General features: G+C 43.1%; 2 protein-coding genes across 2 annotated transcripts; both read right to left on the bottom strand.

Moving 5' to 3' along the window:
• Positions 1-1085: 1085 nt before the first annotated feature.
• On the bottom strand, positions 1086-10601 carry LOC130686538 (NBAS subunit of NRZ tethering complex-like). The gene is made up of 10 exons (XM_057509653.2): positions 10384-10601; positions 10236-10321; positions 8900-10162; positions 8712-8839; positions 7719-8643; positions 6593-7652; positions 3453-6454; positions 3094-3223; positions 2834-2977; positions 1086-1478 (listed from the first exon to the last, which is right to left on the bottom strand). Exons 1-10 carry the CDS (start codon positions 10468-10470, stop codon positions 1206-1208), a joined length of 7098 nt encoding a protein of 2365 aa, XP_057365636.1. The 5' UTR covers positions 10471-10601; the 3' UTR covers positions 1086-1205.
• An 887-nt stretch (positions 10602-11488) lies between these two features.
• On the bottom strand, positions 11489-15940 carry LOC130686558 (peptidyl-glycine alpha-amidating monooxygenase B-like). The gene is made up of 16 exons (XM_057509674.2): positions 15642-15940; positions 15439-15581; positions 15167-15385; positions 15036-15100; positions 14855-14973; positions 14577-14727; positions 14275-14510; positions 14000-14212; positions 13789-13922; positions 13538-13669; positions 13359-13476; positions 13116-13290; positions 12869-13048; positions 12578-12805; positions 12302-12502; positions 11489-12130 (listed from the first exon to the last, which is right to left on the bottom strand). Exons 1-16 carry the CDS (start codon positions 15774-15776, stop codon positions 11955-11957), a joined length of 2625 nt encoding a protein of 874 aa, XP_057365657.1. The 5' UTR covers positions 15777-15940; the 3' UTR covers positions 11489-11954.
• Between the last annotated feature and the right edge of the window lie 11340 nt (positions 15941-27280).

The raw sequence follows: 27280 nt of genomic DNA on the forward strand, positions 1-27280 counted from the left end.
GTAATTCGAAACAACTCTTTTGTAAATCCTTTAACAGATTTACGCAAAACTTTACTAAGGCATCAGAGAATAGAGCCTGGAAAATATTGGAACGAGCAAAAAACAAAAAAACAAAAAATACAAAAATACGGAAGAATAGATTAGTGAAGCGGATGACACATCATCAATCGATAAGACTCTCTTTTCAAAAGCCATACGGAGGAGAACGGAAAGAGGGGCGACCCGGCGTCGTTCCAACAAAAAAAAAACGTAAACGATCTCCCTTATTTCTAACTCCTTACTTAACAAAAGAGAGGGAGAAGAAGTGGATGACATCAACACTCTCTTTTCTTGGTCTTCCGGTCCTCCTGCTTGTGTCGTCGGCCACATTAGGTTGTATACCGAAAGACAACAAATGCGTTTGTTTGGCAGGGCGGGCGACGATGATACAAATTCGCCACGCTCCGCTCCCGAGGGCTATCCCGTGAGATCAGCTCCAGCGTTCGTTTCTTCTATGTCACGCTCCCCCAACGCACACACAGCGAGATCTTTGTCGAGTTTCAAGACTTCTTTTCTATTCTTTCTACCGATTTATTTAATTTTTGACACACCCTCCCTTCTTTCGCAGAACATATTAATCTAGAAAAGTGGATACACGAAAATTACGCATTGCAAGACGGAACCCAATTTGCCGCTTGCATGCTCCGTCGACAGTCAACAACATTGGCAACACTTTTTAGCACCATTTTTACACATACTTGTGAAATAGCTAAGGAAAGAACGTTTTCTTTTTAAATTCATGGTGAACAGTTGCCAAAACAACTGAACATGTGTCATCTTTACGTAACGAGATCGATACGCTGCAGGAGGCACAAGTCTCAACAATGAGCGATGGTACTACCGCTTTTGGGTAAATATCTTTGACGTTCTTCTAGGAAAAACAAACCCTAACGATCGACGGTCCCATCGATCATCTTCGATCCGTTTTCTTTTAAATAAAGAACAAAAAAAAAAAATACAAAAAGCCGCAAATAGACGAGTAAAGCCATGCTGTGTGAGGATTACGTATAAATAACACGTGAAAGATATTATCTATAGATTTTGTATTACACCTCTTTTTCACCTTTGACATATCACCTAATGACACGCACAAACCAAACTCGGATGTGATAGCCGTCACGCTTCATCAGTGGGTTGGTTGAAGAGCCCAGCTTAAAAGGCGTAGCTTACAATCTCTTGCGCGCGAAATAAAGAGCCGTCGGCAGGTTCAACAGGTAACGCGGCAGTCCGCTCGTCAACTGTAACAGATGCCCGGCTTCAAATAGACGATTGTGATCGACCAGCTGTCGAGCGACGTCTTGTACCCGAGACGCTGGCTGCGGCGAGGATAGAAGTCTCTCACATAACGGTGCATAAAGTGGGGTGCCAGCCAACCGCCCCATCAGTCCTTGGTCGAGAATAAGATCTAGAATCTCCTGATCGTAATCCTCCTCGTTTAACTAAACAAAAACGAAATAAAACATGAAAAAAAAAGACTAAAACATATAGAAAATACGTCAAAAACCACAGCATAATTGGACTTATGATGAGCTGGATGGTATTTGGCTTTCAATGCTATTCATTAGAGTTCATTCATTATAACAACAATGGCAGGCGAAATAGTGTTCGCTGTGGCATTGTCCGGTAAAGAAAGTTTTAGCCTACTCACTGGCAAACGTAAACAATGCGATTTCAAAAAGCTACGGGTAAGACGCCGAGTATTCAGATTTCACGAACATGAAAACTAATAGCGAATCTTAGGTAAGAATGGCGTTCGGCTGTCAATTTAATCCTCTTCAGTCTAGTACGTGCGAGCAACGTATTCATTTCTTCACGTGGTAGGTGTAGAACAGGAGAGTGGGAGAAAGCAAGAGAGAGAGCGGGTGGGAGAGAAAGGAGGGTGGTCTTTGTCAAAATCGCTACTACTCCACGCTAAGAAGAGGACATCTCCCAAACAACATGAGATACCGGATTGTAACACAACGAGCCAAGAAAGATGAGAAGAAGGACTTGGGAAAGAACAGACGATCGTTTCACAGGGGGATTTCCGTCCTTGGTTTAGAAAAAAAAAAAAATAAAACTAAAACAAAACAAAATACAAAAAAAACAAAACAAACATAACATACCCCTGGTGAACTACGCTCTCATTTTACGGTAAAGGAACACGGCAAAGAGTTACGTAAAAAAAAAAAAAAGAAAGATAAAGACAAAGGCAGACAAAAAAAAAAAAATGGAAGAAAAGAAACATTTTACATCCATTATGAGATGATGTTTGGTAGTTTGGAATTTGGATACCTTTCGTTCTCCGGAAATGCCACCCATTCCCTACTCTTGTCTCACTGTCGAGTGAGGGGAGAAAACGGAAAAAAAAATATTTGCGGCCACGAAATGGAGCGGCCGGAGGGGTTGTACTTTGTTAGATCAGATTTCATACTAACGGTGGGCAGCGGGATGGCCTTCGCATGGCAGTCCAACTTTCCGGGGAACGAGCACACAAATTGCTTGTTTAACGCGTTTGCCTTTTGTTTAGCTAGATGCGCTTAGGGAGTATCGTGACTAAAGCTCCCCTCTGCCTCCTGGCCTTCGTCTCATTCGCAAACAACGCACACTTTAATTAAACGAAAAGTGTTATCCAAGAAATGTAAAAAAAAAATAATGAAATTATCGTCTAATTCGATATGAGTTACTTTTGAATTCGACATACCGAACCATCTGAATATTGGCCAATTAGAATGCTTACGTCAGCCTACGACTTAAAATGTCACATTTTTTTTTTCTACATCATTTTTCATAGGTTCATGCCAATGTGTAATACCTCAGTTTCGCTGACACAACGTATGGCATCATCCAGCAAAAACGGCAGAGACGACCGTAGCGCAACGTGAAGACGGAAGCGGATGGACGTGAAGGCACCCACTGAAGGCAAACTGCTTACTGTCTGGTAAATGACGCGGATGCACTATAATGAAGACAGGATAGGGAATTGGGTTATAAATATATACATACACAATAGTAGATAAAACAAAAATAAAACAAGGAGGAACTAAACAATACAAGGAATGACAGCTCACTTACTTGGTCTGACAAGGGTGGCTTTTGTTCCAAGGCAAGTTTAAGTGTATCCAGCACAGACGCATCAGCCAGAGAGGACGCCATTTTGGTAATCGCAATCCAGAGTATGACCCATGGAGTGCAATTTGGATCGCTAGATAAAATTTGTTGCAATTACAATAAAGTGAGGCAATGATCAAAATAATACATTAAAAAAAGAAAACAGCAAAACGAAGTATGTGTCTATATAGAAAAAATTCTAGATTATCAGTCCATTCGGCTTCTTACATGCCGATAAAAACGGCAGAAAAACATGGCATGAACGAATCGAGCCATCCATTAAGTAACCCAATGAATCAAAGTCAATTTGAATATCAATGCACCTTTCAGATTCAAATGGCGGCCAGAAATGGAGCAATTTAGCAAGCGACGTCAACTGATTTATGTTGTGACTCATCTCCAAGAGGCGATCAAAGAGGGTTCGACGACGGCTGGCGCTCTTCAAATCGTCTTCTTCTAGGGTCTGGATAATATTCTTGGACTCGGCCATACCGTGTTCGTTAGATGACCAGGACTGTTGGATCAACGCCAAAGTGCGGAGCCACTGCACACGGCTTCCAGTTTCGGACAGGCCGATGAAGTCAGCCGGAAGTGTTTTCAACATCAACATCAATTGGAGACGGCTCTGGACGTCAATCGTGTCATCGTCGTAAAACTGGCTCATCATTTCGCCAATATCCGATCGGCTAAAGAGACCAGCCCCGTCATGGGCGTCAAGAACTTCGGCCACCTGATTTAACAAATGTAAGAGCACCTGCATTGCATCTTTACCATCCAATTCATGTTCGCTCTTGTCCGTTTCGGCAGGCAAGCGAAGGTAGTTTAGCGTGAGTCGAATGGCATCAATAAGAACATCTTCCGGAGTCGAGCTGAAATCCGGAGGGAAAATGCCGACGAGTAAACGAACAACGGACAATGGTTGCCTCTCCACCAGCATGCGTAACAGCAGTCGATGAAGGGCCATTTCTTCTGGCCGACTCTTTTCAAACTCCCTCCAGAATTGACTTCCTGCTGACGAGACTACTTCCGTACGGATCTCAGCGTATGCCTCACTCCTCAAACGTTCCAAGTGCTCCACCCACTTTTCAATGCGCGCCTGATACGTTTCAAAGGCTTGGCTGGCGTCAGGGTTTGTTTTGCTTCTGCCACGCTCTTTAGCCATCTTCACGCAGCGCCGGCAAATGTCTGCTCGGACGTCAAGCGTCAGTGCGTCCAAGGATCGCTCGGAGAAGCAAAGCTCACCGACAAGATTTAAAAACTCTTCGGCGTCCAGCTTGTTGATGTGCGTTTTACAACTTTCCAGTCGTTGGAGCCAATCGGACACGGCAAGTGTTTTGCCTTCGTCCGCCAACGCAAAGAAATATTTGCGCGTCCAAATCGAATGAACGGTGGCCTGACTCACGTGCGGCGATAGCTCTTTAACCGAACGCGATATCAGTTGAGCTAGTTTGGCCAGTTTGCCCACGTTTTCCGCAGTGGCGGCTTTTTCAATTTCTTGCGCAAAACCTTGGGCTGAGCGCGTCAACTTCTTGACATCCACATCCTTGATGGATTCCAATTTACGCAGAATTTGAATGTACACGGGAGCATGTGGCGTGATGCATTCAGCCGTCGATGGATTCGAATTAAGTAATTGGAAAAAGAGGAGAAGGCGGTCATGATCTCGACCTGAAATACTCGGATAGATAACGTCGACCATCTTCGAACCAAACGACTGGACATCGCTGAACAAGATGTCGCGCATGCGGTGCTCATCCATGTATTTGACGATGTGACCGGGTGTAATCTTGTCTTCGGCAAACAGGGCCGTCAGATGAGAAAATGTCACTTCCCAAGCCGAGACATCGTAATGCGCTGCCAAACGGACAGCTGCTGAATAGACGGCCGGATCAGTCGTGATGGCCAGACCCACGATCGTATCTCGCTTATAGGTATCGTCCGTTGTAAATCGGTTAATATCGACTCCTCCGTCCAATCGGCGTAGTTGCTGAGCTTCAGAAACATCGGCCAGAAGACTTAGAGCTCGTCTGAGGAAGTCACGACAAACGGCCTGCTCCTTTGACAGGCCCTTCTCGGAGATGGACAGGCAATGATGGATCAAGCATCGAGGACGTAGTGCGATAACATTTTGTCCGCCATCAGCTGAAGGTCCATGCGAAGAAAGAGCCACCATTCGCAGGGAGAAATAATAGGCGGCCATCTGCAGAGTGATCTCTGTGCTAGGTAAACGCGTTAGCGGCTCCCATGCTTCTTCCACCTCTAGGTCTAAAAGATGTCCGATGGCCAGCAGGCAATCAGAAGGGAAAAGCGATTCAGCTAATTTTGCCAGTACATCGCCCCTTGAACGATTTCTCGCATAAGGCTCTTTCAAGCTGTCCAGCACCAGCATCCGCCAGGACCACATGAGCAGATCGAGTTCACTACTGACCAATTCGGGCATGGAAAAAAGTCGATAAGAGGCGCTCAGGCGACTTTCGTGAAGGCCAATCCCGTTGTTGCACCAGACGTCCCAATAGAACACGGGCAAGCCCCAACGGGTGCATTCTTTATTATCTTCTAATGTACTAGCCATACGCGTTCGCTGGGTCTCATTTTCCGGTTGACGATGTTCTTTCCGCTTCAAGCTGCTCCTGACGACATTGACTAGCTGCCTTGTGGTGTCAGCCGTTGTCAGTAACACCTGCTGCGGCATAGTTCCAGCGCTAACCGTCGTCAATGGATTCTGATGTTTCTTGGCAACGTCCTGTCGATATGCTTCGACTGACTTGGGATACAATCGTGCTAATAGATTCTCGTCGCCATCCTCGTAATTCATATACATCTTGATTTGTTTGCTACACTCTTCTTCGAGTTTAGTGTGTTCCAAATGCCACTGCAACTGGAGAAGTTCCTCGATAGATTCAGGTGGACAATAGGTTAAAGAGTAGGAGACGAGTTCTAGCTTCATACTCAAGTTGGTCAATTCCTCCAGCTTGGCAAGCCGACTGCATACTTTCCAGCCGACCGGACGGTTCGCCAGGCGAAGTTTGCAGCACATTTGACCAGCTACGTCCAAATCTTGTTTCATCAATGCCGTTTCGGCTATCCGAACGTAAATTTGCCCTTCTAGTTCTTTACGGCAATCTTCGTTGTCCGTGAATGAGCCATTATCACAAGCTCGAAGAAGATGCCCGAGTCGTAGGAGGCGGGAAGAATTCTTGTAGGCTTTATTGGCCTGTTTCAAAACTTGATCGATGAGAAGAAGACGGTTGCGTGACAGCCTTATTTTCAGTGGTGGCATGTCCAATCCGAATTCGTACAGGAGATGAATAGCGCTGATTAAATCCTGCCAAAGCAAAAATAAAAAAAGAAAAGAAAGGAAATTAAAAAAAAAAAAAAAAAAAAAAAAAAAAGACGATGAGAAATACTTATAATTTTTTCTCGTCTTTTTTTTTTTTGCAAAACACGGTTTATCGTATTATACCTTTTCTTCTTGTATCCTTTTGTCATCAATCGTTATTAAACCAAGACAATAGCTCGCCAATTCTAAGCCCGGATCTGACAGATTTTCGGAAGAATTGAAATACTCTTCAGCAGCTTGGAGAATTAATTCTTTGCTTCGTTCAAATGGAACTTTCGATGGACTTCCACTCTGTGATTGGTGGGAATCGGCGTTTGGGTTAAGTTCCAGCATTAAACCGGCAGAAGTGATACTCTCTTTCTTGGCCGAGGAGAGCAAGCTACCCACCAGAGTTTCATAACATAACTGTGGGCTTATTCGGCGGAAAACTTTGCGTTGCAATTCCAACATGTCTTCCAACAATTCTTTCCACCTGTTCTCGGTCTGTGTCTCGCCCTTCCTCAACGCCGACCTGGTTAGGCGGACGAAAAGTTGTTCAAGCTGCTCCTCATCATTCTGCTTTGCCGATATCGTAGTAGGCGTGATGGCCACATCGTAGTTCTCGAGAATGTCAGCAGCCTCTAAGTGAGATTGGAGCTGGTCCAGCTGATCGTGTAACTGAGATAACAACTGATCCTTTTTGGAGTCACTTGGTCTTTCAGGTAAACAATCGTAAATCTTCATGGCCACTTCAAGCTGGTCCGTTTTCTGGCACGCGTATACACATTCCAGAGCCAAAGATATCAAAAATTTAGCGTCGCCAATGATGGGACTACTATGATCCGCTTTAGAATTGGTGCATATCTGCAGAGCCCAGTCTAAATTTTCTTGACTTCTGACAACGAGTAAGGACCGTAATAGTTGGTTAATACGGCCAGGGTGTAGAGTATCCAGCCGGCGTAAGTACGGCATCAACCAACGGTGTAGTTTCGGCAAAAAAGAATCGGCGTCACAGCCATCCATGATGAGTTGACAAACGCTCAGCTCACTCATGGCATTAAGCTTTTCCAGGGTGACATTCTCGCACTGGAGATCGTAAACAAGTGTCTCAAGCGTCAATAACTGATGATGGATGTGTTCTAAATGAGGCACATTCCGTTCTAGGCCAAGCTTAATCAAATCCAACGCATTTTCAACCAACATGCTTTAAAATATGCAAAATTTTCATTAAAAATTTTATAATCCTCAATATTACTTCATATCATTTTACCATTGCTTCTCGATGTCAGCAGCTCGTGTGCGGTACCATGAACTCACAATGTTCATGGTGAGTTCTACTCCTGGGGAGCGGAAGCGTGTGAATTCTTTGGCCTCCTCGCTGTAAAATAACTCCACAGCTTCCATTTCGAGAACGCGATCCGCATCGACAGCAATACGGGCAGCTGGGGATTCACACCAATCGGATTTGCGTAGCTCTTGCTGCTCCCACAGGAAAACTTCTCCACCTACATCGCATTCGGGTAAGACTGAACGGTATTCAAACGGAGGGATCGTTTCCGGGAAGCAAGAGCAAACGGCCAAACGGTGGGGTAGAGTTTGTGGTCCGATAAAGGTGAACATGACAGCGACAGCCTGCCATTCCCCTTGTCGAGCAAAATCCGCTGTAGATTCTAATGCAGTCTGGGATCGAAAACCTTCGAAAAACGTTGGGTCGTATCGCTGGCCGGCAACATGAGGACCACCCAGAATAGTCTCATAAATGGACAATCGATCTAAAAACTGCAACAGGCGACGTCGGGTAGAAATTAGCATTTTTTGCTGCACCGTCAAATTATCGAAGTCGATCTGTTCCAACCATCGTCTGTTTTGCTCTTCTTCTTTGCGCTGGATCTCAGCTTCCGTTTCTTGGAACTCGAACGGAATCGAAATGGCTTCGTTACGGCCTCCTCCATCCACATCGGCGACCACGCCCAAATCCGTGTTTTTTAAGCCGTAGAGTAAGAGCTCGCGAGCAGCATCTATATCGGTAGGGACTCGCTCTAGACATTCACGGAGTACCCAATTCCGTTTAGTCACTTTGCTAAGATAATCGTGGATAGCAGCAATCGTGGCCGGTGCGTTCCTCCATTGCCGTTGATAAACTAGATCACAGTCTAAGCTATAAGCTCGAGCAAGAGCCAAGGCTTCCCCATATTCTGCAATGGGAAAAGTACACATGGGCTAGTTCGTAGAGACTAATTTGTTATGGAATTCGGAAACCAACCTTCGGCGTCTAATTTCCACAAGTAGAGCTCATCTGGAGTTGTTTTTTTGAAACCCAAAAGACGATATGTTCTAGTTAAGAGCTTCGGTCGTTTCCTGGGTGGCCGAAAGCGTTCACTGTCCGTAGCCCTAAGAACAATGACAAAGTTTACATGAGTGTTCTGATGGCAACAGCTATGCTACGGATACCAAAAGAGGAGCGAGCGTACGGCTCTTTGGGCCATAAATGTTTTGTCTTCATCCTCGCTGGGCTCGTCGTCTTCATTGTCGTGGCACGCAGCCGCTGCATTCATATCATCAGTTGTCGGTTGAAGTCGCTTGCGCCGAACTTTCGTCTCACACTCAAGACCCAAAAAGGTACTGTCGAATGCTGGGCTAACCCGTGGACAACCTTCGAAAAATTCGGCCGAAGAGCCTAATTTATTACGGAGGTCAGACACAGCGCATACGGAAACAGCTCCCGAGCAACGGGCTAAGATAAGGGAATCTTTTGACCACCAATTGATATCAATGGGATGAAACTTGTACGGATTTTGGAAAGTGGGACTGCGTACACGACGATGGGCCGGAAGCTGAAGAACCCCAGGGTTCATTTCATCGAAGCCGGGTTGTCGATCAAGCGGCCAGAAATGTTGACATTTTAATGAAGGAAGTGACCAGACTGACACCGCGCCAGAAAAGTGAATTGCAGCCAAAGATGAACCGTCCATTGAGATACTCAATTTGACTATGGTATTCTCGTAGTGCTTCTTTTGGAACGGCTGGAGCCACTGATTCGATAACTGTTTGGTAACATCTGGCGTCTCAGAGTAAAAAGGGGGTTCATCAATCAACCTCCAGGATGTGAGCGCAAATGTTGAGCCAGGAACTCCCCGTTTTTTCCCCGAATCATTAGGATCGTAAGATGTGACTGTTGGGGAAGCCAAAACCAACAGGTTGCGCGATTGGTCTGCACAACAAGCAGTTGTGCCGTATGGTAGATGCGAAGCAAACGAAAACGTGTGACTTTCCTGAAAGCCTTGGGTAGGTGAAACTAGAAAAGCCCTTAATTGACCATAATGATCTAAACATAGGAGTTCATAAGACCAATGGGCATTTTTGGTTCTAGTATCCACAAATGCTAATCCTGCCAATGCACTTGTTGGCACGTCGTTTGAAGAGTTGTTCAACATAGTCCCTTTTGGGGCAGGAATGACAAACAGTTGAGTCGCCAGCAAATCATAAACTTCAACTGATCCAGAGCTATGTGCTATAGCCAGGAGTGTACCATCAGGGCTCCATTCTAATTTTCTCCATTGTTGGAACGGATCCTTGGCAACATGGACTTTTCCAATTGGAACTGCATAGTGGTCTCGGGAAGTTCTTATTTCCAAGGCATTATCCTGGAGAATTGCAACTGTTTTACCATTGGACCCAACTGCAAATAACCATGACAATTGCTGGTTTATCCAGCTGTAAAATTTCAAAGTGCAAAAAAGAAATCAAATTTAGAAACAGAGGATTCATAACCATAACTTATACTTACTTTGAAACATAATAACCACCATGACTCTTCCTTAAATACCTGCTGATGTTTTTCCAACTCCAATAAGGCTCTTCAATTCCTTTAGTCTATGAAAGTAATAAACAAAAGCGGTATTTTTAAACAATACTTTTGGTAATAATAAACCTACAGGTACATCTTGTTCCTGAGACCATTCTGATAAAACCAGCAGCTCATAGAGGATGCTCTCCTCTATACTTCCTGTGATGTCACTCATCTGTTAGTATTGGAAACTACAATTGATAGCAGAAATATTTGGGCTGACTAAGTTTTATCATCAGTCCAGCACCATTTACACGACAGCTTCGACATTTATCACCATTTCCTTGGCTTGAAATTCGATTTGATTTTAATTTTTGAGCCACACACTAGCAGTCGACTAAATACGTCATCGATCTTTGAGGCCATCTATCTATAGTTCTGTAAACTAGGACAAATGGGAGGCCGTTTTTTGTGTGCTTATTATCTCATTTCATACTAAATAGCCACCTTCATCAATTTCGGCGCCATTTTGCCCTGGGGTAGTCCCGTGTTTTCTTCTTTTGGTGGCTGTGCAGTGTGCCTAAATAAGAAAAGTGAAGGCTATGCCAGATCCAAAATTTTAAATGAAGGTTTTTCGGCTAGCTTTTTTTGAGGGTAATAATTGGAGAAGTAAAAGTTATTATTTTACCTTTAATATACAGTCGCCACTAGAAGAATTGAATCCCCCCTTCCAATTTTGTTGTTTTAACACACGTAGGATAAGGTCTACGCTGTCTCGCGCCGGATTTTTTTTCGTATCGAAATATTGCACGCAAAATTATCGGGGTTTTTGCATTCGAAAGATAAAGTAATGCTCTTTATCTCAAATTTTTTCATGTAAAATCCGCTCAGGATTCTATGAAATAAATCATAGACATAAAATATTGGATCATCCCTAAAACAGCACGCAAGGAGTGTCCCTACCCGCAGCTTAGCCTTAGGATATGGGGGTGCCAAAAAAAAATTCACCTGATTTTTTTACCTATTTGTCCCACCTTTGCCAACCCATATAAAAAGCTAAGCGGTTCGTTTGGCTTGCCATACCATGGGATGTCTCTCTAAAACGATAATTCGATGATGGAATCATGTGGAAAGAAACGATTCTACTGCTTGTACGTTTTATTGTTCACCACGTAACAATACTTTTATTCAAGTTCAACAAAACACGAAATAAAAAAAAAAAACAAATAAACGGAGTTATGGTCAAGTCATGGACCATAAAAAGCGGAATGGCGGTCACAATCTTGTTTCTTACAAGTGTGATATTACAGAAACTATTTGATGTTTTATTCAAGGGAACTGATAACACCACAACCATTAAAATAAAACCATTACCAGAGTTGTACGTCCTAATTTTGGAGGTATCAAAGCAATGGAAAGAAAATTGTGGAAAAAAATGGCTTCCAATTTTCGATTGCACAACAATAGTTAATTTAGATAATGCGAATAAGGCCGCCTTTAAAATGACCGGTGACACGGAATGTTCACAAATAAAATCCTGTCTAAGACTTGCGTTTGCGCAACTTGGAATAATAGTTTTCGCGATTCAGATCAATACACGAGAAAATATGATTAACGTTATCTCAGACTTGCCAATTCGACATAGTGTGTGGCCTGTGCATAAGTCATACAAAAATAACAATCAGTAGTTTTTGAGAATGTAAAGAGCGCAACATTTTTCTACGCTCTTGCCTTTGCGAATTCAACCACATCTGCCTCAGAGTCTGAATCCATTTCTCCTTCTCCATCGCTGTCTTCCATTGCTAGTTTTTCGAATCCACCACGTATGGGGTCACGGTGTCCAAGCAAGCTACCCAAATCTAGTTTGGCCGTCCTTTTGTTCTCCGCACAACAACCTTTGTGGTAAAAATTCAGTATAAATTTCATTACAGCCTACAGGTAACTAAGGATGTCGGCAAAGAAACATATGAAACTACTCCTTCAACAAACATTCATTAAAAAACTAAATCTATCCAATCTTAGAATACAAGTGTGCTATGAAACGAACAATGTTAAACTGTTTTTACCTCGCTGTCTCAATCTTATGATGGCAAAGACGATGATAAGTATGAGTAACGGAACCGCCAGGATGGCAATTATGATTACAGAAGTTGAAAAGGACGAGACGTCTAGATCTATCATATGTTCGTTCGAAGATGATTTTAATGCGGGAGCATGGTCAGCCACCATCCCATTGATGCTATTTGGTGGTGATGTAACGTCTTTGTCTGTGATGAATCCCCAGGGTTGTCGGTTACATAATTTTAATTTAAGTTAATTGATTCTAATTCAAGCTAACCAACCTTGTTTTATCAACTTGAGAACTCTATAGGGAGATATGTCGGCAATGTAGATAGAAGAACCATTGGCGCCAAGGGCTAGTGCATGTGGCGTGCCCAAGTGCGTGTCGATTTTGCTTCCAAACAATGAAACAATTTCTCCCGATCCCTTGACATCGATGACAAATCCTTGAGCAGGGACGGTTTTCCCATTAGAAGAAGAGGGCCCATTGACGGCATACATGTTACCATCTTAAACCCAGGCGAAATTCAAATGAGAATCTGTTGTGAACAACACTGGTTTGGTTTTCGTACCCTTGTAGGCGACGGCGTATAGGGTACTTCTAAATTCCGGAAATTTTAAAACCATTTGTAGTCGACCGTCCGTAATCGAGAAACATTGAATCCGGCCATTTTCTCGATCCGCAACACAAATCATATCTCTTTCAGGCACCAACGTTAGCGAATGGGGAACATTCATGGGACTCGTTGTCACTGTTAATAATTTTCATACACGTTATTAGAAAAAAGAACAAGCTAAATTTATTAACTAAACACTTGCCTGCCTTCCATTCAGAAATCTTCATTCCTGCCTTGGTGTACTTGATAATTCTCGAGTTGCAATAGCCATCAGCAACGAAGAATTCCCCACTGGGTAATACAGCTACAGAAGTTGGTTTACAAAAATCTCCTTCTCCCGATCCAGGTTCTAATTTTTTGCCAAGTTCTAGTAATATCTGAAAAACATTCAAGCCATACACCCTTTGTCATTCCTTGCCTGCATGGTGAGAGCAAAATAACTTACTTGTAAACTATCTGTGCCTTTTCTCAATGGAGTTAGTTTGAAGACTTGATGAGCACCAACGTCTGTGACCCACAAACAATCTTCTTGATCGATGGTCAAGCCGTGCGGGAGATAAAACCTAATAAGACCATAGTGATAAATATCAGGCTGCAGTAATTTGATGAATGCTAAGGTCTCACATTTTTTGACCACCTTTGTTGATTACTTGGCTGTCGTTGGGATCAAATAAGATTAGGGTAGCGTCTTCAATTGGGCCGATGCTTGAATCAGCCAAACGGTTGTCGAACCCAAAAGTGTTGAAACCCCAGGCTCTAATTTTTTTTTTTTGGAAAAAAAAGGCTCATTAAGTGTTTTGTGCAATTTTTTCACTACAGCCAGTTTAAATTCTGGTCGCAGCATTTGTTAGCTTTTGTCTGCATAATTGCCCTACCTGTTCGACCTATGAAATACGACTACATTGCCTTTCGAGTCGATGGCGACGGCTGACGGTTGACTTTGAATGGTAGACAACCATTTTGGGTCTGCAACGTATTTGTCTGGATACGTTTTGAGTTGGATTGTTTCCTGAATACCCAAAATTGTGTGCGCGAGAAAACAAATGTTTATACACGTATCTTGAAAAAGAAAAATCACAATCTTACAGGCTTTAAAGTAGTTCTCATTTCAAGATGGTTTTGCGTCATGTCCACGACTTGTTTGTTATAAAGTTCGTCTTGGGTAGGAATTAGAGAGCCAGGTTTTCGATGGACTACATGATTCAGCATGTAATCGGTTTGGGCTTTTTTCTCTGGCTCCGGGATCGATTTACGCGGATCATCTGTAGTTCCAAAAACGTTGTTGTATTCCAGTTGTTCCTATTGCAAAATGGTATAGGTGAGAATTGTACAGACTGCTAACATGCCCTATATAACACTACCAGATTAATTGACATTTTGTCAGAAATTACTACAGTTCCATTTTCTTGAATATGACTACCATGAAGAGCATGTTCTTCAAGCAGAGGATTGGGAGGCAGAGGTTCATCGGAGTTGATTGGAAACAAGGAAGGTTTCTGGTTACACTGTTCTGTGCAAATCTGGTATGACGTTCCCCTTCTAGCGTCGGTGTAATACATCAAGTATAAATTGCACATTTCGTCGCCAGCGGTCGAGCCTACGTTGCAACAATATTTAACAAATCGCAATAAGCTAATGTAAATAAACACAGAAGTACGCTTACCCATATACGTCGTTGTGTTTTTGTTGGTGGAATTGTAGGTGCATCTCGCTGCAATTATATCACCCGATTCCAAGTCGAATACACGGGGCATGCCATAAAATGCTTGTGGCCATTGCGGGTTTCCTCGTGCAAGTTCCTCTACCTGCCCGCTCTAGAGGAACAAAATATATCGTAAAGTGAAATCCTTAATAGTATAGAGACGTCAGGCGCTACGGCGAGAATCCGAGTAGGAACAAGAAACGTATTTGCAAAAATCTTGCTTTGAAAAAAAATACTACCTCTTTTCCTAGCTTGTAGCCTGTAATGACACGTCCCAAGGCGTGTGCGTGTGTTCGGTAGGCAAATAAATGAATGGGTGCCGGAACGCTAACTTTGCAACAGGCATCAGCATGAACCTCTATTTGGTAGAGTAAACAATATTAAAATCTTTTTATAGTCGGTCTAATTTTAAAATCTTACTTGGCATAAATGGTGGAATAATTGCTCCTCCAATTAGTAAAAATATACCTGCAATATATTTTTGCCTGTGAGAAATTAAGATTAACATACAGAGAAAAGTAGGCATTAAAAATAATAGTGATAATTCATACTCTTCACTTGTCACATCAATATCCATTCCACTGTAGTCTTTTTCTCCAGGCGGCAAAGGGTGTGCATAATGGATTTGAAGCACCAGATATTTGACTGAAGAATCCTGCCCTCCAAAACGAAATCCAACTGAAGGTGGCAAACTAGTTGGTGGGGCATTTTTTGCCCAGGCAAACATAATACTTGAATGTCCTCTACACACACCATGATGCCCACAGTCCCTGTACAAAAATTTTGAGTGTCAATTATTCAGACAGTTCAATGTTTATTTTACCAATAGATTTCTTTTGATGGGACATCTCCACAACCATAAAGAAGCATATGGTGAGCTCTGTCTGCACTTCCTTCAATTTTGAATTGAGTTATATATAATTGTTCATCCCTTGCATCAAATGCTGAGCACAAGTAATCATCATTCTGCACAAATTCAACAAAATTTCAGAATTCCATTTGGATTGTTTGTTAGAAAAAGCTTACCTTCTGAGGAATTATCCCTGGCATTCGCAACTTAATATTTTTGCCACCAACTGTGTTTGGTTCTCCTTTAGGCAGTTCTCGAATTTGTGCATTGCAAGCACAGAATACCACGACCAAGATCAATATCTTCCCCATCTTCCTCAAAGCTATTATCGCCAAGGTTGAAACTGAACCTAGTGACTTACTCACGAGACGCGCACTAGCAGCCTACGTGTCAAAATAACGTTGGCAAATCTGCAACCCTCAAGCAAGCCCAAAAATTAATAGCTTTTAACTCACACACCAGTTATTCGGGTAACACGTCATAAGCCGCTTATTTAGTAACCTTGCTCTACACAGCCTCCACAACTTCAGTTGAGCGCATAATATTTTTTTTCTTTTCCCTTTCTATATTTGACCGTGTAGCAATGGTGTTCCCACTACACGATAGGTGGCACTGACAACCTTAGCGCTATTCACGCAAGGCCTTCATAATAACATTTTTCTCGCAGGATGAAAATACCGTATTTACAAGAGTGCTCTTTGAATTTCCGCATTTTCGAAAAATATTCACGCGTTTTGGAATTCAAGGAAGCTAAGCAACGTGCATTTAGCAGACTGGTGGCACTTCGAATGCGAATAGCCTTTAATGTACTACTGCTAAGTTCCTTGGGAAGCGTTTGCGTACCTGAATTGGCAGATTTCTGGGAAGACGGATTCGGCATCGCGCTGTTATTTGAATACCACTGCACATTCTTTGGTTCCATCCCCCATAAAAATGTTCAGATTGGGAAAAAGATCGTACGATATCGATTTAAAGAGTAGGTAATCTACTTTTGATATCATGCAGGTAATTCATCGCTGTAACACAGGCACGTGAACATTTAGCTGACCTTATTGATGTCGAATAACGAAAACAGCGAACATGACATTTTGGGGCGCCGTCATGCTCTGTAAGACCAAACGGAATAGCGATCCGATGTTTTTATCACTAGAAATGTTCCAGTTTTCATTTTCTTCGCAGATTGAGATTTTGCTACAGCACTGTGTGCTTGACTGCCATCGCCCAACATTTCTAGGAGAAAAATTTAAAAAATAAATAAATAAATGAAAAAGAAAAGAAAACTTTAGACAGAAGCTGGTTAGGGGATGTTCCATCCGAGTTTATCAGTTCACCGGAGAGGAAGTAAAGTTCATCAATATTCGTTGACTTGCTCTAGATAAAAAAGCGAGCAGAGCATATCAACATCCGCCCCATCAGCGTCTGGTCCAGGCATTGCCATGGTGGTCACTGATGATGGGGATCAGCCAGATCGAGCGCGAGGGCTGGGGTCTCGTTCATCAATCCTTTTTTTCCATTCGCACGCCTTGATGTGTCGAGGGTGAAAATGTGGAACTTTGCACCTAACAAAATCAAAATAAACAACAATAATAAAATTAATCGTCAGCCAACCAACGAGTATGTAATGCATACTTGTATGTCAAATAGTGCGCCTCCGAAAGTGCGAGAAATAAAAAAAAAAACAATAACAAAACAAAATTTAAAAAAAAAATTAATAAAATAAAAAAAGAAAAAAAAAAAAAAAAACGAGAAAAAAGGGGTATCATGGACCGGATATTTGGCATATGGCCTTTCGATTCACCCCGCTGGCCGAAATCGAGATGGCAATGATCGAACTATGACCCAGCCGCTACTAAGCAGATTACTCTTTCCTTTTTTTTTAAATTTTAATACATAGTCGCATGTGAACAAATTTCGCCTTAATATGATGTCATCAGTGACATATTGAATTAGCTCGTCATCCCCAATTTCAGTTCCTACTTGTGGTTCAATGGTCCAGGAGCTTCCTGTAGTACCATTCTGGATGCAAAAAGTCACACACACGTCCGTGTGCCTAGTATACTGATGAATAACTTACCTTTTATCGATTCCATAGTCTGTGCCGTACTTTCGTGGTAGGTGTGTGGGCAGGCAGTCTGATTCGTTGATGCCTGTTGAAACTTGCAAAAATGTCTCTCGACTCGAGTGCAATGATCTGACTACGATAAACATCGAACGCTCCCTTTTTTCAAAAAATATATATCACTGCTATAGTACTATAGCTTTTATGCATTTTGACGACCCCAATCATCTCTCATCATCTGCCAGTGACATCACTTCCCTTTCTCCCCTCCACTTAAAAACGAGTCGCCAAAGACGAGACGCGTAGGAATAACACCATAGAGAAAAAAGTTTCACAGCAACCCACTGATCAGCAAAGGGGAAAGAATAAAGAGCCACTGACAGCAATTTGTGTGACGGGTTCTAATATAACCAACACGTCACGCGAGTGCTGTTGCTTGTCACCAAGAAGTGGAAGAATAACGATGACGAATAGCTTGTGAAAATGCCGAACATTCAAATATCGTTATTCAGCACATATCCCGGCTGTTGGATTGATTTGAATGATCTCGCTTTCCTTATACAATTGACAAACTTTTATTTTTCACTATGTACTGCTAAAACCTAAATCATCCTTCAGTCGTGAAATTTTAGGATTTGGGTGCAAAGGACGGACCAAGTTATACAGTTATGTAAACGGAACGCATTTGTTGCGTCTAGCCAACTGATTGCTTGTTTGCCTATCTAGAAAAAACGTGAATTTATCCACGCATTGATTAAATCCTACAATATAGGTGTTGAGCAACATTTAGAGGTTTTGTTCTGCTTGCATTTTCTTTCGTAGGCCAATTTCTTATTTAACGTCTGAATTTTTAGCACTTTTTCGTTATCTCGCTTTGCCATTAGTGGTTAAAACACTTCCTGTTCATGGTCATATCAGAAGTAAGTCTTCACCACCAACTTATCATGGGATTGCCGATTGCGCTGTATTCAGCCATTAAAGAACCAGTTGACTCGAACTCGACGTAGCTAGTTTATCTTGCCCATTTAATGTTTATACTTTCTCAGTCTTTCGAAATTTATCGTCGGGGCTTTCCGTCACGTACAATTACAGCGGGTTACAGGTTTGGTGGCGTTTATTTTCCGATGCAAGCGCAATGTAGCGCTTGACGTTGGCACTGATTGTCGCTTACACCACCTCATAGTTTCGGTTGTACTACGTTGTTTAATAAACAATAGCCACAGTGTTCACTGACCAAAGAAAAACTCGAATCGATTTCTTTTATGGACTAGAGAAATGCCGCATTTACCTTTTCCATGATTGCATTTGATTTTATTTAGAAAAACCCGTGAACCCAGTTACGAGCTTTCTTCGGAAAATGTTTCAAATTTTGATGAGACGTGGAACAAAGGGGATGTCAAACGCTGGTTCCTGCTTTTAACCATAAAGTAAGAGATCGACGAACAACGTACAGTTTGAAGAGATCGCTGGTCGACAAATCGTCACGTCGTGTATAACAACGTCTGTTTGTGCCATTGTGGAGAAGGGGCTGTACCATCTCCAAGTGATTGTTCCATTTTGCTCTACTAGTTACTAACTAAAAATTGTAACTGTCTGTTTTGTATAATTCTGGCGCACAAGTGATCGTTCGTTGTATTGTATCAGTGATGGTAGTCTCGTGCCATAAATGACTCCCTTTTATCCGTTTCAAATCAATGGGATTGTAGTAAATTCAACAGTTCTTCACCCACCACATTTGCCAATGACATGAATGGCTGTGGTCCGATCCTGATACCTACCCTCTCAAATAAACTAGTGCTATGATAAAATATCCCAAGTGTATCATCACATTTTGTAATTGTTATCGTTTTCCTTTTACCTACCATAAAATTGGTGGTCTGGTATAGCAGCGCAAGTCTTAAGCCTAGTCTCAACAACTGATTCAGTACAATGTTATTTTAGTCTACAGCCACAGTGATGTCGAGTTCTTTTAAACGCGATGCGATTAAAGCATCGATGTTGGAGACCAATGGAGCGAGGCTAATCGGACGCACCCCTCGGTCCTCTTTATTCCCCTTCTCGTTCAGGACTCTAGATCATACCTTAATAGCCTCTGCTGTACTCCCTCAGTCCTTTACCCATTGCATCCCAGTTCGCCCTCCTCCCCCCCCCCCCCACCCTTCCTTTTCTTTTCACTTCGGCTTGCACGCACGTACCAGCGTTCGCCGTTGTACAGAACATATCGACACACACACACACACACACACATCACACACAAGACGCTGTTTGAATGAAGGATAGGCTTCCTTCATTTCTTCTTCTTCTTTTTTTCTTTTTAACCACCAAGGCATTCGACTTCCTCCTGGATCCCGTTTTCGCTTGCCCAGTCCCGATCGATGAGCCGCAGTCCAAGGCTTTCACCAATCAGATTCCCACGTTACAGCCGACAAGTTAAATTCTTTCTTTCTTTTTTTTTTTTTTAGCTTTTACCTAGTTGCCAATCCATGAGCATCAATAGATTCTCATAAGTAGAAACACGTGAAAATGTAACACAATCTTCACGCGTATTTCATAGCCATCTGGCTAAAAAAGTCAGTTTATATCCGTTTATGTACGTCAAAGTTCAAACGACATCGTAGTTACATGTACACATGCAGGAAAGAACATAAGATTTTCTAGTGGAAACAGTACTGGAAAGGTGGGCGTCACCGAGACGGAGTCCGAGGCAAGGAACAGGGGGAGACAAATAATGGGGTAGACGCGATATCAATTTGATGTGCGATGGGAGTCAAGAGTGGCGTTGTCCATGTCGGCGCGGTGGCCATCTGATATCCCCAGCCTATCGATATAGATGAAGTTGAACTTGTCATAAAAAAAAATAAAAATAAAAATAAAATGAAGGATAGAAAAAGAAATAGGGCTATATCTAGCGTAGAGGCACTTGTTCCCGAAAGTTCGCCCCCAAACCCTCTTTTTTCGAGTTCGGTGCTGAGCGTATAAGGTATATAGCCTAATATGCCGGTCGGTGGTGTCGAGGACCGGTAAGGAATATAAAAAAAATCCTTCCTCTCGTTTCGTTCTCTTTCTCTTTTCGTCCTTATGGTCGAATCAGATGTGATGGCAAAGAGACAACGAGAGAGAGAGAGAGAAGGAACAAGGAAAGATGGGGACTAGAGCTACTGGGTGCTGTTGTCGAAGGGAATAACAAACGGAATCGACGGAATAAGAAAAAAATAAGACGAGTGTCGAGTGTGGGACGTAAAAAATAAAAGAAACGAGAGACAGAGACACGAGAGAGAATGAAAAGAAAAAAAAAAAGAGAGAGAAGGGGGTGTGGGATAGTAGGAAACACCGGGTCTATCACATCAACGACTACGGATCTATATAAACCCTATATAGACGACCGATCTATTCAATCTACCCTCATACTTTCCCGATTTCTTTTTGTCTCCGTGTGTTACAGGCTGTGGACTGCCGTTCATCCATTTTTTTTTTTTTCTCTTTTCGTCCTCCCCCCCCCCACCCTTCTCCTGTAGATAGGTCTATTCTATATAGTGTGTGTCCTCTTAAGAGCTACTGGCATTCACACCCTCCCCGTGTTGTTAGTCTGACCCCGGGTTGACCTGTCCGCCCGCCCTAGGGTGCCCGAGAAACTGGACGCCCGCCTTATAGTTTTTTGCTCCGTTTCGAATTCACGCGCGCTTGGGGAAATTCATCGCCAATGAAAACAAGTATAAACATCAACAAAGCAAATACAATGGTGCGTACTGGGCAGAGAGTCAAACAATTCAACCGACGTGTTCCATAATACACTACTGTACCTCAAATCAATGTCTGAGAACTAAACAGCAGGGAAAAGGAGAAAAAAAAAATAAAAACCGGTGCAGAGCGAATGACAAAAGCCGGACATGAAATAATCAATCGTTCGCGTGTGGCGTCCGTGATGAAATCAAACGAATAGACAAAGAACAAAGAAGGTATTGGAATGACGAAGAGACGAGTTAAAGGGTGAAAAGTTTTGCGACGAACAAAAGAAATCAGAAAAGTATCGTCTGACGTAACCGCAAATTTCAGCGCGATGTCGACCGAAAGGAGATGCGGCTTTTTGACACAAAAGCGAGATGTTGTAACGCCGACGGGCCGATTGCTTCTTCATTAGCTTATTGCCACCTCCATCGTCACCTCACAATGGTCCTCACATGGAAGTCGCTTGTTGTCTGGAGCTCTCAACTCATCAAATTCTTTGCTTTTTTGCGCTCTTCGGGTGTCCCTCTCCATTCAATGGAAGAAGCGCAGCGCCATGTAATGTCTATATACGACAGCCCGTCAAGTCTCTTCAAACTCCTCGTAGCATTGTGTTTTTGTCCCACCACCCTTTCCCCCTCCCGTTTCTTTTCTTAGCAAACAAACAATAATATCGACAACGGCGAAGACCCTGCTCACACCACCAATAAGAAAATTTTATAAGGAAAAAAAAAAAAAAGAAATTTCAATCGTACACTACTCGAACAGTTATTCAATGGCCAAAACCGGGGGTTGTGTCTATACAACGGGTTGGCCATATCTACATAGTATCGCCGTTTCCTGATTTCTTTTTTTTTTTTTTTTCCTTCTTCATCTCCAACTTCCATTGATACTCGGCATCGGTGGCTGCTCCATCGTTTTTTATCGCGCTATCGTATTGAAATTTTCAAGGGGGGGGGATTGATGATGAAGATCGGCTCACTTGTATACGTCGTGTTGCGTCCACGTATATATCCAATACCTTCGTTCCCTCTTCCCTCCTTCTCGCAGACGCAAAGTGGACGCCTTTTATATTGCGTATTGAATTTAGCGCTGAAATATATTGGAAACAGATAAAACAAAAGAAGGCAGACGTAATGTAATATCTTCCGATCTATTGTTTCCTACTATGTCACTGCCTCGTTTCGTAACTGAACATGTGGAAACATAAGAGCTGTAATTTTTAATGTATCCATGTGCGCGATGGTATGCGAAACGCTTTTGTTTTGAATGAAATTGAAACAATTTTGCGTATACGGATCGGGATATTTATAGTCGCGAAAAAAACAAACTATTGTGTACTCGCGTCTTGTGACTCCAGCGATGATGTCACATTGTCCCTCTTTGGTTCCGTCTTTTCCTCTTGTCTATTTATCGATTATTATTCTTGCGTTCTAAGTTGTTGTTGTTGTTGTTGGGACGCGCCTGCTGTTTGTCTTTTCCCGTTAATAATGGAAGCAAAAGGAAAAAAAAAAAAAAAAGAAAGAAATTCCAACACGGGTTTCGAGTTCCTCTCCAACCCGACCTTTTTTTTTTTTTTTTTTCTCTGTCCCTCTTGTATTTATTACGTTAGGGGACATATTTATTTTGCGTTCTACTGGTTTCAGTTCGAAACGAAGCGGCAGGCAGGGTGGACGAGATGCTGGTTACCGTTGCCAAATGACAAAGAGAGAGACACACAGACACACACACACACACACACACACACCAAAAAAGAGAGTCCAAACAACTCGAAAAGAGACGAAGACGTTTCAACCCCATCCCTCGTGCTCCGCTTCACAGTGCTGCGGTCGGTGCCATTGACGTCAGTGAGAGTTTCATAAATAGAGTTCTCTCGGCTAAGAGTGAGAGAGAGCTCTTTCTTTTTGACTTGCCTGTCCTCGGTCGGCCCTTCCGCCTTTCCTCTTTCTTGTTTTTTTTTCGTTGTCCACTAAACTTTACCGAGCTCTTGTTCTAGCCCCGAGTGGGGAATTGGCATCGCACTGACTTCAATACGTAATAGCCTCCTCCCACCCACACCCACCTACGTCCACCCTCGATCGACGCACCTTCTTTTCCAAAAGCCCGCCCCAGCCAACATACACATAGCGGTGCTACTTCCCAATTTGAAAAGTCTCAGGTCCACGTCTATATAGTCCCATTGACGACTTGGGCCGATAGGTTAGGTCGATCATTTTGGCCTATGGCTCCCAAGTGATCCACATCCCTTCCTCTTTCACCGTTTGTGTATATATATAGACATATATGCTGTATAGCTTATGCACATGTGAACCATTCCACGAGGAAGACAAATGCATCTCGACTCTCCTCTGCCCAGCCAAACAAACACTAAAGTTTTGCGCGTGCATCTTGTCCTTGGTTCTTTGGCGTTTTTCCCTCCCGCTGTTCACCTTTCTCTATCGACCCCTCATTTGCTGCAGGTGGCCGTGCCCCGCTCGAAAATCAACAGGAAAACTCGAAAACAGCACATTAACGTCGCTGCTATTCTTACGCAATCGAGAAATTTTGAATTTGCGTGAGATGTTCTTTTCGCCACGCAACGCAATTGATCCATTAATTCGTTCTTACGTCAATGAAATTGTTTAAAATCCACGAGTAATTGAACGTGTATCTACTAAAACAATACCAAACTGATATGATTTCCCCCTTTTTCTCTTTCACCAACGCAATCATTTAAGGACCTCGACAATAATACGAGTGAGATGGATGCTGGCCACGGAGAGGAGGCGCGTCCAGCGCATTTTGACGCGAATGACTAATGGCTTTCTCGTCAAACCAACAATACGATCATGGCCCAGGATTAGTCGGCATGGGAAAAGAATGCAGCTAGCCATCAAAGCTCGACCAGTTTGGCTCGGCCGGACGTTATAGTTGCGCCGTAAGTCGACTGGCAGCCGGCCAACAGTTTCCCCCCTCATCTGCAGCAGCTACTCGCGCTTCCCCGCTCGCTCAAACGTCCATCTCTCCTTCGCCCTGTTATAATTTTGGGCAAATTACTTTCTTCGGGCCAAGGCCGCGCAAGAGAAACTCAAGCGTGCCTTTCACGGAAGCCAGTGCAGGAAGACGGACGAGAGAGGAGAAAAAGAAGAGCGAGATAAGAACGACGGGCAGCATGTTTTGGCAAACCTTTCACGCTCATTAAGGTAGCAATGGAAGCCTCCCTTGTTAGCCTATTCGTGGGCGAAGAGTAAGAGAATAGACAGCAGAGGGTGACAAGCAAAATGAAGAGGGGTTGGGGAGCGGACTTTTGTTTTTTAAATATCCGTTGCGGCCTAGCTTGGTGAAAACGGGCAGGCTTATACCGTCAGCCAGGTCCATTTTCTTTGACGCGAAGCACCAACTACTAGCGCCCATCACTCGTTTTCTTTCCTTAATTTACGGCACTACTTTCTCATTGACAAAGTTGGCATGGCGCTCTTCCACGTGGATGCGCTCATTTTTTTTCCCCTCTTCTTTCCCCATGTCCTGGTCAAACTAGAGTTCGCTATCATACAGAGTCGATACAAAACGGAGCACGTCAAAAGTCCAGCATTGTTGCTGGACTCTATACTTGATTATACTAGCAAGCCGTTTGGTTTTTCAACAGCTAATGAGCTTCGAGCGAATCCAACGAGGAACAGATGATTCATTACTGCACAAAGGAGAGGAAAATGCAAATTTAATTAAGTTAAAAAGATGTGAAAGAAAAAAAAAATAATAATAATAACAAAAAACAAAACAAGAAAAAAAGAAAACACAGATGATCTGTGTCACTCGAATCCCTCCTTGGTTTGCACTTTAGATTGATATGATGCCTGATTTTTATTCACGTTGTGTCGAATTTCGTTGTGATAGTTACGGTTCAATTCTAAGCGTCACATTATAGCGCCGTGCCGGACGCCCGGACATTCGCTGCTATTATCTTTTCTCGAACAACCTGCGATGCTCTCCGCAAAGTAAATTTTCTTTCCAGCAACTCAGTCCGTGAAACAAAATGGACTAACGTACCACTTAGATTTTGAACACATCAACTACGAAATGATTACATTAATTGTCGATATGTTATAGCTAAAAACGAAGCTCATGTGAACGAGTTACGTAACAGGATGGCACCGTATTTTGTTCACGGTTTGCACGCAACTCCTCGCAATGGCAGCCGCAAGTTTCTTAATGAAATGGGTAATAGGGTGATGGCGGGTAGTTAGTAGCATTTACAGCGTCCTTCAAATCACAACATTTGCATTGGGTCTTTGTGGAGAAGATGCCGCACGCGCGGAATAAAAAAAAAAAAAAAAAGGGGAGAAATAAGACGAAACCCTAATATTTAAATATTCTTCTCTAAGATCCACTATCATGGACACATACTGTGTACAGTGCACGACAGTACGTGTCATGTTGACCTTACAATGACTGTTTGCCGTTGTGCAGCACCAAAAGCTGTAACCTAATAACACCAACTCGCCAATCGAAATGAAACACCTTGTTATCTGTCTTGTTCTGGTCGTTTTTGCTCTTATCGCGGCCAATGTGTCAATAACGGGAAGGGTCAACATTTTTTTGCAACAACAAAACTACGAGTCAAAGATGGGATTTCTGCAAAAAAGAAGAAAAACTTGTTCATCCCGTTGCACTGGATCACTGTAAAAGTACCAGAGCAGCTCAGCTGCAGATGTAGGATAAGGGTGTCCGATCAATCCGAGTTATCTCACAAAACACTCTTTGTTGCTTTTGCATTATGTTTCATCACCTGGATCTCTCGTTCGCGCTCATATCGATTGGAACCTCATCTCGGCAAAACCTGAAAACAAATAGCCAAACAAAATTGATCGTGTTATATACGACAACTTCGCAAAATGGCATGTGCGAATTTTTTACGATCACATCGTAATTTCCTATCATAATATCAATTACAAAGAGCGACATCGTATAGTCCTGTGCATCACAAAGGCTGCATTAATACGCCGAATGCGGGGTGGTGGACGCGGTCAGCTGTAAGCACAGTTTCCGATCGTCTGTTGAAATGATTTAGTTTCAAAACATACATAATAACATCAACTGTAAAGATTGAGGGCATTGGATAATGCAGTACACAACTACATGCGATATGGAAGTATCGTGTACAAGAATTTTGAAACCCCGCCCAGCAGGTGGATATCGAGCGCTTGCGCGCTGACGATTGGCATCGGGATTGGCCGGAGCGGGCAAAAGGCACAACATCACATGGTCTTACACACACACATACACATTCACACACACACTCAGATATACTGAAGAGACTAACACACATGGACGTTGCGAGAGAGAGAGAGAGGGTATAGTGTGTCCGAAAGGGTTTCCTGTTCATGATTTCACCCTCCCGCCCCAACGTTTCCATCGTAACTCCCGTCATGTCCGCCCGCTTCCTATCTGGTTCACGAGCAAGTTGGACGGAGGGATGGCCTCTTGTACCAAAAAGGGGTGGCCGTATATGAGGAAAGTGGGAGGTAGGTTTGTGGGGATCGGGAATCGTGAGGAAAACACATGCGCCGTCCCGATGCTATATGGCCGTCATATATCCATACAGATAGACGGACTGGGATTCAGCTTATGAACGCGGGCTGACACACCACCATCGAACGTGTGTATCTAATGTAGAGAGAGAGAGAGAGAGAGAGAGAGAGGAGGGTGCGCGTAGAAGCGATGACGATATAGCAACACATACTGGACGAGGGCGGGAGTTAGTGCGGCAGGAGCAGTTTCGGGTGACTCTTTTCGGTGGGTGGCGGTAGTCCAGTGGTTTGTGTGTGTGTGTCTCTGCATGTCAGGAGCGGAAGAACAAAACGAGAGCAAGTCACCGAGGCTGGAGCCAGTTGCCCAGCGTTGATGATGTGAGCGCCCGGCAGCGTAGAGACCTTCATTCAAGATCCGTCACAAGCTCTCGCCGCACATTGTCGAAGCTTTTTTTTTTTTTTTTCCTCCCATTTCTTTTTCTTTCTTTTGTCTATCTGTTTTTACCTCTTCTTTGATTATCGTTTC

This window comes from Daphnia carinata, chromosome 2 (assembly GCF_022539665.2).
Source record: "Daphnia carinata strain CSIRO-1 chromosome 2, CSIRO_AGI_Dcar_HiC_V3, whole genome shotgun sequence".
In the NCBI taxonomy this organism is placed as follows: Eukaryota; Metazoa; Arthropoda; class Branchiopoda; order Diplostraca; family Daphniidae; genus Daphnia; species Daphnia carinata.